Here is a 17,173-nt window from a genome sequence, read left to right as displayed (position 1 = left end):
AAAATAACTTATCTTGGAAGAGCTATAATATGAAATGAAGTGGGATCTTTCACAGCCTGCTCTGCCTCACCTTCTCCGATTCTTCACAGGAGATAATTGCTCTGCCAGGTAATTGAAGGTGCAGAACACAAACACCCACTGCAAAGGGAATGGAGGTTACATTACCTTTCCAAAGCTCCCTTTCCCAATGGCCCGCAATATCTGGAAGTGGTCAAAGTTCACTGTGAAGAGAAAGAAGGAGAAAGAGAGAGAACCCATCAGCATCATTTGTAGTTGGCATGTGGTGCCTTATTAAGTATCATTATTGAACCTATGACAGTGAAGTTAAATTGCTGTGTTCAAGCCTCATTTTGAGAACGATCACACCTCCGATTCTGCCTCCCTTTGTTTAGTCCGACACCTTAATGGAAAGCTGTCGAACAAGTTAACATCAACTGGTCACAATCGACAGCTGCAAATCTTTCGCAATCAATAACTGGCTGAAGCGTTCAGCCTGCAAAAGCAGCAGAAACATTCACTTTCACTTCTTGCCAGCTCTGGTTGGCCTCAAAAATCCCCTTGGCCATCTTGTCTGTAGGAACAAAATCATTGCCCTTCTGAATCCTACGACTATACTTGGAGGTGTGTGTGTCTGTGTAAAAAAACAGCTAGGGTGTGATATTTTGAAGGGATTGTTTTCTTAATTAGGCCTTTCAAACAACACAGAGCTTGCCCACTTAGGTCGTTTGGTCCATTACTCGCATGTGCACGTGTAAGAGGTGACGCTTAGTTTTACTTTGAAGAGGTTTTGGGTTAGTACAGCTCCTCTGTATCTGAGGTGCTTCGGGGTCTCTGTTGGTTTCCACGCATATTTTTAACATCCTGTTCCGTCTTTCTTTAAAAAAATTAAAATAATACACTTCTGTTCAAATATTGTATGATTATATGAAACACTTATCTTAAAACTAATGATATTCCTGAAGCGAAACCTTCTATATTCCATGTTATCATAACATAAAACATTCAGCACACATTATTAACTATTAAAATTAGTTTGACCTTCGTTACTTCAACTGCACTGACTTTATCATCAAGATCAGTTGTTGCTTCAACTTGAAAAAGTGATCAAGAAGAAACTTTTCAAAAGGCAGATCATTTCCAAGCAAAGCTGTTTAAATGGTGATCAGCCGAAGCCAGAGGAGTCATATTTCAGAAAACCACACAGCTCAAAGCACTGCAATCATTCATCTTATTTAATGTTGTTATATCAATATGTGTAATGGCGCAGTTAGATGTTTTGGTTCATTGCCTTCTTCAGTAAATGTGTTTTTGTCTGATTGATAGAATTGTCCTGGTGGTTAAAGAGGAGGGGTAATGGATGGTTTGAAGGACCCTAAGAAGGGATCACTCTGTGAAAGGACTTACTGCAGAGTTGTTCTATCGCTTTTCGTCATACAGAGGCATTGATTCAACACTCCAGGAAACAAAACTACTTTTTCCAATCAATGCTGCAATGGAATTTGATGAATAAAACTCAAGATGTGTATTTATGATGAACACTATGAACAAGATACAACTGTTCCTTGTATTGATCATGCTTTTTTACATTTATATAAACATTTTTCAATTATATTTAGACATTTTAATTTGATTTTAAATTTAGCTGCAAGCTACACAAAAATTCCCCGGGGACTTGAACCCAAACGTGTTAACCCCTGCACCACCATGGAGGGTTGAGCTGTGCCGTTACCTAACACTACCTTCATATCCTGCCCGAGCTCGGAGCACTCAACAGCACGGTTTGTTTTCTGACAAATCTATTGTTGGCCAAAGTAAATAATACAGATGCCAGGAGCACATTAATCAGACATCATCCAAGATTTTATTTTATTCTTTATTTTTTTGCTGTTTGTTTCACCGTCTCACACAAGAAATGCAATTAGCTGCAGCTGAGTAAACCCACCGGCAACAGTTGGCATTTCAGTCGAGAAAGTCAACAGTTTTCTGACTCACACTTTTGCTTGTTGCAGGTTGTTAAAATATTTTTGATTACTTAAGTAGTAATTAAAATTTTCAGTGGTGGTTAGGTCTTTTGAATTTTCTTTCCCTTGTATGTGTAAGAAAGGATTGCACATCTACGGAAAAGGTTTTACTGATTGAGGCCACAGAAATCTGTCACCCTGTTGCTATAAAGTGGGCTGATGAGGGCGACCACTGACCAACCTGCTCCTGGTCATCTGTCCCTGATTGAGGCTCGACTCTGTTCTTTATGAGTGTGTGGGAGTGTAGCGGTGCCCCGGGCAGACGTGAGCGCAGCAGGCATGGTGCTAACTCACGCGGCTGCTCCTTAAAAGTCAGTCACCCTCTGAAGCACACATCTGATCTGCACAGCCCCTCTGTCCGTGCAGACAGGGACTGATCTCCTCATCCTCCAGGCAGACCCACTACCAGCTGACCTTCACACCCCAGGGCTCAATCAGGAGGAAAACCTACAACATTAGCCGCTTCTAGAGAAAAAAAAGACACAAGGCATGGTTTGCATGGTTCTTCTATAAGACGACTAATCCAGTGTGGAGTCTCCACATTCAGTCTTTTTGTACATGGATAATCCTCTCATATGGCATGGCTCCGACTGCACCCTAGCGCCAAAACACTATGAACGTAGCTCTGTGTGTGGTATTTAAGGGATAAAGGGAAACATGTAAAAATTGTTCTGCTTTCTTGCCAGATTAGATGCATTTTCCTTTGACTTCCCTGCTGACTCAGTTACACTTGTTATGGTTGAGCAGCCTGAAACTCAGACACTCATGTCCAGAAATATGACAACGCACCGTGTCAAACTGCTGACAGGGTCAAAACCTGATTTGATGCTTTGGTCCCATCTCACTTTACATTCTCCATATTGGTTTATAAATTGAATACAATGCATGTTAAATGATGCAAAGAGGGTGCAGTGTTAATGTGGTACACTTGCTTAGTTTAATTTGAGACCACCCACTGTTTTATTTCAGTATGAACTGGTAGACAAGGACAGCAGCAGGATGTGCAAAGTCAGCAGTAAGTGGAAAGGTGGAACTAATTAAAAATAATACAATTATCTAGTTTTCTCAAAAGAATCATGTCTGATACCCAACATGTTTTTGGATATAATTTCCAACATTGATAGAATCAGGACACAGCTACAGTTAGCTGCTGTGCTAAGGAAACTCTCGTTTTCAGTCCTCACAAGTTTTCAAATGTATTTTTCTCCACCCCCTGCCCTTTACTGCTGACCGGTTTGGCTGTCTGAATCTGTTTTTACAAGACAGTCTGGTTCTCTGCAGTTCAAAGTGGAAACACTTAGTCAGAATGTTAATGAGTTTAAATGCTTATTTTTCATCTGGGTGGTCTCTGAACTGTTCTTTTTTACGTGATTTGAACCATCACACAATACTGAGTCTCTGTAGACATATTACATTCACAACAAATAGGCTCAACAGCAAAATGACTCATCCACCTTAACTTTTAACCATCAATTGATGTTCTCAGTATCGCTGCACTCCATCAGCCTGTGAGTCATCTGCTAATGGGGAGAAGAACAAAAGTCCCCCCTCCCCCGCCAATCCTCCCTTTAACTGGCCTGGTGAAAGGAGCTGCTCTTCAAATTCAGGGATAAAAGGGATTTGGGTCTTGTTCCATGCTAAGGGGATAATTAGAGCAGACACTGCATTTCCTGTAACCATCACTTCAGCATCGGAGGCTCCCCCCCCACCCCCCCCCATATTTGCCAGGCTGGCTCCCACATGCTGTGAGGAAGAATTACATGGGAACGCTGTTCAGGTCTTTCATGTCATGAGAGCGTCATGCTGACCCGAATCTCATCGTGCAGAGGTGAAGTCCTTGTTGTGCAGTTGGTACATTACTTCCCAGAAGCAAAAATGTTGCTCTTCACCACTGACCTTGTCCACTTACATCTGAGAGCTGAAGTTTTCCTCTTTGAGCCGGGGCTCTGTTTAAAAAAAAAATCCAGCCATTTACCAGCCTTTCAATGAATGTTTTTCTCAAGCTGTCAGTGGGCGTCCACAGCAGTTAAGTCCAGCTATTATTTTCAAGCCAAACGACTGAAGGACAGAGGGCATTTCTTTTTCAAACTACTCCAAACTGGACTACCTTAACTGGAGCGTTTATGGTTCCCCAGGCTGAGTGTCACACATTTAAATCATCTTCATGGGCTGTTGTAATGACACAAATCAATGCAATAACTTTTGCGATAACATTTGTGTAGTTTTAAGGTCAAATGGTCCTCCAGAGAAACCAACAAGTTGACGGTGAGTGAGGCCTGATGGAAGAAGTGTGTGCAGTCACTATGTTGGCTCCGTCCACCTGTCTCAAGTTTCAGCAAATGCTCCACAATTGACTACGGCCAAATCCTCATGCAGACAACTGAGGCGTGTAGTTTGAGTGAATGTGATCCACCGCAGAGACAGAGGGAGAACAACAACATCTCCTCCTCTGTGAGGGCTGGAAGCTGCTGACATGCAGCTGAGGATGATATACTGAGTCGGCTCCACAGGAGCCCTCATTGAGTGATTGGCTCCTGCAGAGGAGCTGATATTGGCATGAAGCCCATGTCAAGGGGCATGAAAAGTGCATGTCTGAAAGCATCTGAGTGTGTATGTGGGAGTGCATGTGTGTGTGTGTTCATGCACTTTAATCCACCAACTGAGCAAAAATTGCAATTCAAGCTTCACTTTGGCCTCATGTGTTCATTTTATTATAAAGAAAGGTAAAGTTAGTAGAGTGCCAGTTTAGGAAGTTGTTTGTCTTCATTAAATTTTCTGACTGTCAGTTTCCAGGCCTGGATCTTAATACCACAATATCCCAAAACTGCGATGCCACAGTGTGTACATTTTTTTCACCGGGTAGAAACAACTGGCAATTGTAGAAAATAGGGATTTCCCAGAAAGTCGTGAGCCACATTTCCTTTGTGGAATTCAATTCACAATGTGCTGAGAGAAGACTGAACATTCTCAAAACGGAGGAAAGCCAGGCGATGTTTGATCTTTTGCTTAATGATTGACTTTGTTGAGATTAAGTCATTATTGAAAGTTTTGATAAATAAACAGTTGATTGCAATTCCACCCAATTTGAAGCAGGAGTGGTTCAAAAACTGCATCAATAACTGGTTGGTTTGGATGGGTGGGGTGCTTGTCAATCAAAGGCTTAAAGTGTGTCTATAATGGTTGCAATCAATGGAGTCAATTGAAATGCTGTTGATCACAAAAGAGAAAAGAGAGGAGGCTAGAAAGGTGAACAAAGTGGAGGACACCTTGAAGTTTGTGAAAACACATTATGCAGCAGGATCATTAACCTTGTTGATTAGACCCTGGGAAATACTGAATCGCATATTTTGGGGGACTGGAGAAGCTTTCAAAGCTGCTCTCTTTTAAGGGATAAAAGAAAAACACTCTGTAGCCCAGGGAACAACATTTAAAGGACAGAATTGGAGTGAATCCTTCACACATGAAGAGAAACTAAAAATAACTGATGTCTCAGTCAATATTAGTAAGATGAAATTGAAAAAAAGATTCTAATTAACATCTACGATCATATCCTTGAGGCAGAACATGTTTAGAAATACAAAAATAAGCCAACGTATGTATGGAAATTAATATGAATTTACCGTGTGGTGCAAGGTTTCTGTAGTCATATTTTGGTATTAATTATGAATCATAATGTAATATAATTTTCATGAGCCGTTCTTTATTAATCACCATCACAGTCGCTGCTCCCAGGCACAAAGAGGGTTGTGTGAGGGGAGGAGGAATGGCAATTCATCAAGAGCGCAGATGCTGATGAATTATGAGTTCAACTCATATACAAGAATCTGCAGCTTGAATAGCTGTGGTGTAATTCACCACAAACAGATGCTCGGTACTTCAGGGTGGTGAGTTTATGCCATTTGTGCAATGCCACCACTTGGAGGAAAGTTATTGAACTCAGGATTTTAGACACAAGTGTGACAAAACTCCACGGTAGCAATGTGGTCCAGCACACAAACAGCAAACGCAACTAATGAATTAGTAAAACGCCATCCTGTTTTAATATTAGTTGGAGTTCCATCTTGGACCAGTCAGCGTTAATTTGAAACAGTCAATGCACCGTTTAAATTTTTAATTATAAAATTGGACAGAGTCTGGGGCTGTAAATTGGAGCCGATGCTGAAGAGTTGCAAACCTGCATTTTATCTAATGACCATCAGGAGGCTACTTGATCTGTGCTTAAAAGATTTTATTGAAGTAAATGGGAAAATGTCTCTGTTTCTCCCTTGATTTAATAGCTAAGCTAATGTTTAACATGGTTTCTATTGGTTTCAAAAAAGCACGATGGTGTCAGCCAGATTACAAATTTAAGGCTTCAAACAGAAGCTCCCAAACCAATGGATGATATCACTGCCATCAATCTGAGCATGGATCCATATCGAGATTTATATAGCTCATATGCAGCTAATCAGACATAGCCATGATGTACCGAAGTCATTACGTGTTAAATTCAGTCACTGATAGAACTTTTTTTAAACTAAACTCCCTTGGCCCAGTTAATTGGCAAACGAATTCTAGGGGAAAATGAACGTAATTGTCCAATTCTCCCCATAAATCAACCAAGATTTCCTTTGAGAACACATTTCAATCCAATTCCAGTTGGGTTTAATGTAAAAACCAAAACCACAGACAGCAGATTAAGTATTGACGCATTCCTTTGTAAAGCAAACCACCAACCGCAACATGTGTTTCTCCATTCTCTTGCCTCCAATTTCACCCCAGGTTTCCCATAGAGAATAAATCTAACTAGAAGAGAATCACTGCATGATCAATACACCAATGATACTGTTACCGACACCGTCACCTGAAATGGAGGCATCAAGCTGAGATCATAATAATTGAGGGTGGGAGGAGACGGGAACCTAATACCTGTGATGTCACTGGAGCTCGAACACATTGATCCACGAAAGACTATTCCACGTGACGGCACAATGGTTCACCGTGGTTGTTCTCTTCATGTGTCCCAGAGACTGCTGGCTTGGATAAACCATGCTGTTGTGCAGCATGTAAAGAAATATGTAAAAAGAAGTGGCCTATCTGCATCTGTGGTCTATCATGAAACTGCTATTTATTCATATAACAGTACAATATAAACAGCTGAATTCATATGATCAGATATGAATGTTTTATCTTAGGATTTCTAATAGCTCTAGATGTTTTCAAACTGTGATAAAGTAGGAGATTCATGTTATCTGGACTTGCGGCCCAACTATGTACTCTAATGGTGCCACCTTCGAGGCTGTTAAGCATATTGTCTTGTTACTTATGGTAATATTTGTCTGAAGCTATTATTGGGCCAGTTTCTGCTTCACATACAGGAGGCCTAAGGATCCCTAACTTCGAGAATGTGATACAATTCTATATACAATCAATTAGTGGATTGAGTAGTTAAATTAATTAAAAAATAATAATTTAAAGCAGAAAAAAAGGCAAAATTATTGATATTCACTCAATCTCTTGGAAATGAGTCAGACTCACATGGAAGAATTTGCTGCTGTTTGTCACCATGTGTTCTCGATATTGTGATTTATGCTTTTTGCTGTTGTTTTTTTTTTTTTCATTTATTTCATAGACCAAACAATAATTGAGAAAATGGATATCAGATTAATCCATAGTGGGTGCAGTCCTGTTATGGCTGACAATTCTTTCATAACACAGAGATTGTTATTTCATTTAATTTATCACGATCAATATTACCCCCTAAACGCTTTGATTAAACTCAACTGGCTGTGATTTCAGGGTTGCCATAACGGTTCTTTTGTGCAACAGCTAATGCTGCTTAAGATAAATATACAGTTTACACACACTTCTGCATAACTGGCATCAACTGAATCAGAGTGTGATTAATCATTAATAAATATCAGAGTATAGATCAATCCTTTTATGATGTTAAGTCCTTTGACACAGGACACAAAAAGTGAACTTTGAAATGTTAATGCACATTACATTTAGTGTACGACCCACCATCAAATCCCTCTGAGTGAGTGCACCCTGCGTGGACAAGCCTGTTGGACTCGGATCAAAAAACCTCCTAGCATTGATCCCTTCCGGTTCTGTCTTTTGAGAATACGCCTCTGCTTTTAATCCAATCCCATGCTGTCTGCCTCCATGCTATGTTATCAGCCTGTGTACAAGATATTGCTCAGATTTTGCTGACAGATTCCCATTTGCATACACAGCGCACATAACCACTGTGCTGTATGCCTGGCAGCATCAGCAGCAGGCCATCTTCAGTTCAAGTTCCTTTGGTGGAAGTGAAGTGTCTCTACAGCAACACAGGCAGAAAGATCAGCCTTTGAAAGCACGGGACACTTTACTGTGCACGTGACACAACATACTGCAACTAAGATCAGAGTAAGCTCCAAAAACACAATTTGCTTTACAGCAGATTCTTCTCCCACGTGATTCTTTAAATATTTAATTGTACTAGTAAGATGTATTTCATGGTCAGTAGTAGTCGAGCTGCTGCTGGAATATGCTCCAGTATTTAATATTGATCATCCAATCAAATGCATTGAGAGGGAAATGCAGGAAGATTTAATGCACAGCTCAATTCAGCTGTAAATCCAAGACGTTTAGTGATTGACATTCTCAGTTTCTATAGTCTTGATTTGACCTTGCGCTGATCATCTTTGATGTTTATTGATGGGACTCTCATAACATCAGAAGAGAAAAGACTCACGTAAAGAGAAGGCTGCATTTGCCTTGGACAGCGATAAAGGGGAATATGGTTCAAGTTCTATGATCGTGCTGTCGTAAGCTTTTTTTTTTTTTTTTTACAAATAAAAATGTTTGCTGAAGATCACTAGAAGTAAGAGTCAAGAGAGAAGGTCAACGCTGAACAAACAGATAAAATGACTTATACTGCATTCATAAACAAACCCTCTGTCCAAAAGAAAAAGAAGCTCACTAACCACTGTCTTCCCGTTTACCCACGTGATATGTATGACAAACTGTATTTCTCATCTGTTGACAAAAAAGAAATCTTTCTCTCTTAAATTTCAAACTGACACGGCAGAAAAGCGCCTCTGCGGTGCTTGAGGCCACATTTGATGTATCTGTTTACTTAAATCACTATCATCACCAAACAGCCATCATCATCATTTTCTCCTTGTACACTAGAGCACTAATACCGCCTAATTGTGGGCTTTCTAAACAGAACACCTAATGAATATTCATGAGCACTACTGAGCTCATTGTTTTCACAGGCGTGAATATTTCAGCTATGGATCCAAACCGATAATTGGACAAGGACGGGGAGGTACCAAAGAGGGTATGCTGGTGTAACTCTATATTCAATTCCTGTGGTGAGTCAGCAGTGCTCCCTGTGGACAGACTGCCGTGTGGTTCAATCGTCTTTGAATGCCCTTGCATGTGCATTAATTACCCTGAGAGTGTGTTTTGTTTTGTTTTTTTATCTTCATCTGCTGGACGGCTTTTATGATGACACAAAAGAATCATGCCACTGGAAAATTAAAGCAGCCATTAAGGCTTGATCTGGCTTTTTTTCCTGGCTGTGTTTACGTGCCTCACTAATGTGATGAACCTTTTCTCAAAAACAACTAGTGGGGCCTATGATTCATACGCCGTACCTTGTTGCTAAGGTTACTCATCCAATCGGAGTGAATTTGGACCACTGATGCATACAGATCAATAAAGGATGTAGATCAGGGACACACACGTCAACTGGCAAAGTTTTACTGGGCATTTCTTTGGCAGCAAACAGAAAATTTGGATTTTCTGAGCAGTCATATCTGTTAATTTCTCCATTATTCACCTCCTACGGCCACTTCCCCAGATTTATGTGGATGGAGACATTAGCCATTCTCATGGTAGAGTAACATCCAGTGTGTTGCAGACACTGCACAGTTTTTCTTTATGATCAAAATCAAAACGCAGCCAAAACCAAATGGAAGACTTTAGTACAATCTGACTTCTTTACAATTTAAGTTTAAACATTGTTTAACACCATTATCACCATAAGTGTTTTCTTCCTTTTAAAATCATTTTCAATTAAAATCAAACAAAAACAAGCAGGTGAAATGAAATTTCAATTATAATATTTGCCAAAATAATCACAATACAGTGTTTTTTGCAGCCCTAATCAACATTAATACCAACAGTGAAACCCAAAGATTTGTTATTGAATCAAATTTGTTCAACCTAAACTTAAAGCATACATATGTATTTCATCCATCCATTTCAAGACAATCTCACAACAGAAAATTCAGTTCAACAAAGAACTACATGGAGGGTGAACCTTCAAATCTAGATTTTTTTAAAGCAGCGTATGGTTTAAATGTATGATAGCATAATAATTTCAGTTAACTATAAGGTTATGGGACTTAATACTCAATTCTCATTATTCGAACTGACTGCAACCATCAAAGTATCAGCTCTAACTATGGGAATGTTAAAGTAGCTTTAGCAACAAAACAAAAAAACAAAACTGGTGTAATTGATAAGGCCAGTATCAGCAGTGATAACCAAAACAGTCATTGCTGTTTGTTATTTTTTCATACAGGACACCCACTTGGAAATGTGTTTGTGAGAGACAGACATTCTGTGGTTGTCGGGTTGAATGGAGTTTGGAAAATCTGCAGATGTCAAGGAAATCTTTACAAACGGGGAGCCACGCCACAGAAAATGAAAGGGGCGACGTGGAAATGGACCTCTACACAGAGGAATCGCTACAGGATGCTGTGTCTTACATCTAAAGGCTGTCAAGACGAAACGCGAGCTAGATGAAAACACTTCAGAGGATAATTCTGCACTGCAGCAGGGGGACTCTTCCATGCACAGCACTGTCACAAAGAAACATCATCTGGACTGTGTGAAAACTTCTGAGGTTGCCATGGCAATGTGTCTCTTTGTGTGCGCGTTTGTATGCATGTCTTTTACTCTGTGCATGTTATGTTACAGCGCTGCAACATCATCTCATGGTCCCTTCGCTAGCGTAATTAGTTCCCTGTGCTGGCCCAGCGTCGGCACATTGTGTATTCACCACAACTTGGCTCATTAATAAAACACTGGGAGGGAACTGTGCTGGACTTCAGGTGAAGTACCTGCAGCTTATTATTATAGCTGGGGTCAGACAATACATATAGTCTGCAGTACAAATTACTCCTGCAGTGCAGTGTTGAGTTCCTCCAGTGAGAAAAGCCAATGGATTTATTGGTCAGCCCTGCTAATTTCTCAAAGGTCATCGTGCCGAACTGGCAGGTCAGACACTGCAAAGCCATTACGGCTCAAGGTGCAGCAAACGCTTCATCATGCTGCTGGTGTCTTTTAAATCTGAGAGATTTCACTTTCAGGTCTAGTAAAATTTTCAAAAAAGATAAATCAGAAAAGTTAGGAAAAATAAACTATTTTATTCTTGGTGTCTTTTATTTTAGTTTGCCAATTCTGATTCTGCAATGCTGGCAAGAAACTAAAATGTGTTAAACTCAAAAAGATTGAAAGAGCAGATTTAAGCTGCCAGGTTGCTGTCTTGTAATTTCTTTTTGGTAAAACTGGAAGAAAAATCATGTCGCTATCCAATTCTCTGCACAAGTTGAATCTTCATACTTGTTTTTAATTGAGTCAGACATGCAAAAGCAAATCCTATTCTGTAGCATTTTGGCAACAACTCCAAGAGAAATCTAACACCATATTGTTAAGACTCAACACAAGCATTGACTCAAGCACAACCAAATAAGTAAACAGCTGCTGAGTGGGTCCAAACTCCCTGCTGCCTACACATTTGGAGCAAGTTCTTCCAATTAAGAACTGTATCTGAGCACCCGACCCTAGATGTTTCCACCGACCTGGTTTCAAAAAAATCACTGGGCTGTGACATCGCTGTGAACAAATGGACCACGCTGCAGGGTTAAAATGCCATACTAACCTTTCAACGGTTCACAGAGGGATACATTATGGATCTGTTTAGAGCCTGGTGGGAGGTTAGACAGTATATAAGAAAAAAATGGTGATGGTATACTGTAAATAGAGATCTACAATGTCCACCTGGTCGACAGAACAGCTCAGGTATTGAGTTTGAAAGGAAAAGAAATAAAAAAAACAGGACAGCCCCTGAAAGGTGAAAAGTACGCTGAAGTCTTTACTTCTAAAAACCGTCTTCACACACAACGCAGGACCTTGAGAGGTAAAATGCTTTGAAACAAAAATATTAAGTTACAGTGAAGATAAATCAGTACTGTTATTTTCTGGGCATGCAAAAACACGTTTTGCCTGTGCTAACCAGAGAAAAGAAGGAGAGAAATGGCATTTGCACTGGAGCTCGGCGCATATGACATTGCACTGAAGTGTGTGTTTAAGGTAAAAGGAAATGGGCACTATGGCCTAGTTCGTTCCCCTTAAAAGTTCTGATTAGTGGCAGAGGCAGGACACGTTGTGTTCTGGCCCAGATACACCTGACTTCTGCTAGTCTTCACAGGTATTTAGGACAGAGCTATATATTCAGTTCATTTATCAGGTGTGCACCCACATGTTGCCTTGGCCTAGGCCCAATTTCCAAAAATGTTTTTGTGAAAGTCTGTAACATCTACTGAGACAGATTTTTCCCAACACCTGTAAGAAGAAGTTTGATTGTTTTTATAGACCTGTGATCTATGAAGTGTGAGAGATGTGCTTGCATACGCACTCCCCTGGGGATATAATGGGCAGCTGCGAAGGAGGAGTCTGTCAGGATGAATAGAGTAATGTTTCAGTGGCGAGTCAGTGTGGGGTAATTCAAGAATGAGAACATGGGCATGTGTCTTCGTGTGCCACCAGTGACTGATTGTGTTTGCATGTGCCTAAATAACATGATTACTATTGGCTGTCTACAATAATTTGATTTCTTGAATGTCAGGCGAATGAGAAAATCTATTTTCTGAGAGAAACCCGGTTAACATGACTTGATTTCTGCTGGAAAAACAGATTTTCAGCTGTGTGTGCCCACCACAGAGACTGAGAAAGTGCAGCTTTGTGCAGCATGGTAAGAGGGGAGATTGTTATGAGAAGCTGTGAATAGAAAAATGTTCAAAACAATTAAATCTGAAGCCCTTGGATAAATCATGTTTAGGGGTAGAAGATGAATCTAATTACCTACCAGCTGCATGTAAACATGGATTTTAACAGTAACATCGAAGTAATCGCATTCTCTAATTTCCTGCTTTAACCTGACAACACAAGTGAGCTCGGAGCTCTACATTAAGACGAGCAGGGGAAGTGGGTGGTGCGGTATCCTGACATCAATGAGGCTGACCAACAGACTGCCAGTCCTGTCCTCATGCGGGAATATGAAGAATTGAGTCATCTTGATCCAACCTCATTCTCGCCGTTACAAATGGTGTCCTGAATAATAATAATAATAAAAAAAGCCAATCTCTGACCAATACTAATTTAATTAAAAGTTCTTTTTAAATGAAACTGAAGAACTTGCTCTTACAGCTATTCTCCAGAGTTCAGAGATTACTGCCACTGTTATGCATTTCATTCATTTAAAGAACGACTTAGTACCTAAATTACTTAAACCTTTTCCCCGCAGTGATTGGATAATCATAGCTTATGAACCATATTACAAATGAAAGGTCCATCAAGTTCTCGATTTCTGCCAAGTTAAAGTTGTGCCGTCAGGTGGAACTGGGCTGTATTTAAGGTGCTGAATCTCTTTTGAGTCTATATAAAAACTTTAAACAACAGCAACAGGGAAAAAAAATGAAGTTGGGTTTTGGATGGGTGTTTCACCAAATTCATGTATCAACTAATGAAACCTTCCAGCAACAGATGTAATATCAGCCTGTAAAACGGCCAACTCGGTCTGATATCTGTTGTCACTTTTAACTATCTCTGTGCTGACACTTCAAAACCCGACCAGTTTAGCAGCATTAAATGAGGCTTCCTTAATAAATGGTCAGCACGCCATTTAAGTCCTAGTGAGACTAAACACTTTGATTTTTATAGCATAAAAATGCCTAAACCAACCAGGCAGACAACGATTCTAAGAAAATGGAAATGCATTTGACACGGACACAATGCAGGGACGCTGAGGTTTTAATTAGTTTCTATGGGCAATAATGTCTGGGCTGCTGCCAAGGTAAACTGAGAAGCCAAGGGTTCGTTTCACTACACTGCACAGAGGCTTTCCTATAAATAAATACACACACACACACACACACACACACGCACACTGCACAATGGGTTTGTAAACTACAGAGTTTACATATGTCAGTCTGTCAAGCAACTTTGTGACTGCAATCTGAGTTTTCATCCCCTCTGATCCTTCATCAGTGGCACAGTAAAAGCGTACTTGCAGTTTTATTCAGGTTTCCCACAGGAAATGTCTAGAGAGTGCCGCTTCTCCTCTCTCCATCGTGAATCTAGTTCAGTAATCGAAATGTTGGGAATGAGATGAGGGCAGGCTGAAGACAGTTATGTATTTCTCCATAAAAGAAGGGTATAAGCAGAGAGCCAAATATTAAACTAACCGAACTACAGCTGCAAGGAGACACTTCAGTTTGCTTTATTAGATGCTCCAGTTTTTCTTTTGCCAATGACAAAGCGGAGTGAATTTATGGTCGACAATAAACCTCGGTGTACTCACTCCCTTTGTAGTGGCAAGGGAAAGTGCTCTCCTCAGTACTCTGTATAAAATTGTTAAAATGCAACACAAGAAGATCAGCAGGTGTGAAAGCATCCATGCAGACATTCCTCCGCCTTGCCAACGCACATCAGTTGTATCCCCCTTGTCCTAATCCCTTCCTCTCTGCTCAGAAACAGGCACAAACACCTCAACAAGCAAGCGCGCCCTTTCTTCCCTCTGCTGTCACCTCAGCATCAAGCTGAGCAAATCTCTTTGAAGACTGTGTTGGTCTGGCACTGAAGCTGCGACAACAGTCATCACCTGCACATCACCAGAAGCTAACAAGGTTATGTAACACGAGAGTGACGGACGTGAGGCATTGTGAGTTGCTTTTGCATCAAAAGGAAAAAAAAGAGGCACGTCAGGGTGGAAAATCGAAGGGTGACTTTTACGGTGCGGATTAACTGGAAACTAGGCGTTCTCTGTGTCACAGCAAGAAAAACACAGGTGTAAATGATAACATTAATGGTGACTAAATTCCATTTAGCGTCTTTGATTTCGTGGGGCTCGCAATGTTCACACTGCCTTGCTGCCACACTGTCATGACTCACTGGGACACTTGCTGTGAAAAGGCCTACGCTGTCAACAGTGGCTGCGGCTGCTGTGTCAGATGTGACATGCCAGCAGTTTGTCATTATTAAAATTAAGGGCCAATTAGGCTGTTAAATATGAGGACAACACCATTTTTAAGTGTCATGATGATTTTGGAATATTACTGACAAATCACAGGCATACCACTGATGTAATATCTTAAATATAGGTATGCTACGTTGGTGAAATATAAAAACTTCAGTTAAACCTTTTTATTTCTGATTCAGGACTTTAATTACAATCTACACTTCAACATTCAAACTTTTCTATCTTCTTTTCTCAAATCCATAACAACGACCGCACTTTGTGTTTTTCTGAATTTGGGGTGGGTGATCCCACAAAGGGATCACATCCGAATCCCTTGAGGATAATTAGAACCCACGTCTGTCACAAGTGACAGATTTTGTTTATTTCCTATTCACATGACAAGTTGTGCAAATGGTAGCCTGGATGTGAAGTCGGTTCCTTCAACTTCAAGGCCCGACTGAAAAATCTCCACATGCTGTTTCTGATTTTATCCCTCAAATCCTAGCAGAAGTTGTGACTCTTCATTTTCTGCCACTTTGATGCTTCCTCTCGGATGTTTGTCCGCTCGCCGCTCTACCTCGCCCACAATGCCTTCTGTCTTTTGTTTACAAATTGTGTCAGTTAGTTAATCTGGACTGTACGTTTGGGTAGATAGATTTCTGTGTTTCATCTGAAAAAAATTTTGCTTGGCCAAAGATCCAGATTATCCATGGAACCTTGGAAACTCTTTTACACTCCAAGTTTTATTTGTTCAGGTACAGACAGAATAAATTTGTGATTGTGCTACCACATGCACAGACCTGGAAATTAGCTATGTGTCTTACAGAAATCTTTATTCCTGAGACTGATGACAGTTTGGCAAATAATTAGTAATTTAATAATTGTGAAGTTCTACAAGGTAAATACTTAAAAGTGTAAACTATGGCGACATGCTGCGATCAAATGATATCTCTTGTGTAACTGTAAGACTATCAGAGCAGACCTCTGCTATGGCAAGTGGCCAGTCGCTGCAGGCAGCCATGAAGTTGAGTTGAATAGAGAGTGAGAGAAATTGAGAGTCTGTTATAGAAATGAAAGAAAGTGAGCGCCTCAGTACTCAGTGCAAGTAATCAGCCATCTTGCTCTGCAGCTATCTTTATCCTCAACAAAATCTTCTTTCATTGCCTCATGTACTTATCCTTAACAGGAAAAGCAGTCACGCACACACTCAGACATTCAGGCTCACACGCACATACGCCTCCACAAAGAACACAAGTTTATTGTCCACAGAAGTATAAATTCGCCTTTGGCTTAACAAGGACAATCAAATGGATACAACAATATAACAACACGATAAACAGTCAATACAAGTAACTGCATCCTCTGCACGCACAATCTTTATTTCTTTTGCATAGTTCAAGTATCACATGCACCTAAACTGGATTAAAGCAGGCGTTTGTCTGCCGATTCTTCTTCTCTCTCCTGGATTCTGTAGCAGATTCACAACAAGTGTCTTCTCTCAAAAAGCAACAAGCTGATGCTGTTCCAGATTCAGTTGAGGACTTGGACAGTGAAGTGGTCCTTTGTCTGGAGTCTAGCCAACGGTTAAACTAAACAGCCAGTCCACTCACTTACTCACTCACTCACCTCTGATTCTTAACAACTTGTGGAGTGGTTGTACTCATTTACAGTGCAGATGCAATTTTTCTTGAAATCATTTATATTTTCAAAACCAAAATGTCCATCGGAAACATCATTCCATTCACTGTTAATTCCCATTCACTTTATCAAAAGGAACAGTTCAACATTTTAAACAATAAGGTCATGGGTTCGTTTGCTGGGCCCTTTCTGTGCAGAGTTTGCATGTTCTCCCCGAGCCTGTGTGGGTTTC

The 17,173-nt window shown here is 40.4% G+C and overlaps 1 protein-coding gene across 2 annotated transcripts in view; it reads right to left on the bottom strand.

The window, feature by feature from the left end:
* The window catches only part of stk32c (serine/threonine kinase 32C), a 58,557-nt gene that overhangs the window by 38,841 nt on the left and 2,543 nt on the right, over positions 1–17,173 (bottom strand). For both annotated transcript variants that reach the window (XM_029521645.1, XM_029521646.1), the window contains exon 2: positions 166–221. In XM_029521645.1, the coding sequence (XP_029377505.1) occupies positions 166–221 (56 nt within the window). The remainder of the gene's footprint in view (positions 1–165; positions 222–17,173) is intronic.

Source organism: Echeneis naucrates, chromosome 15, assembly GCF_900963305.1.
Source record: "Echeneis naucrates chromosome 15, fEcheNa1.1, whole genome shotgun sequence".
Classification (NCBI taxonomy): Eukaryota; Metazoa; Chordata; class Actinopteri; order Carangiformes; family Echeneidae; genus Echeneis; species Echeneis naucrates.
This window is presented reverse-complemented; position numbering and strand designations above follow the sequence as displayed.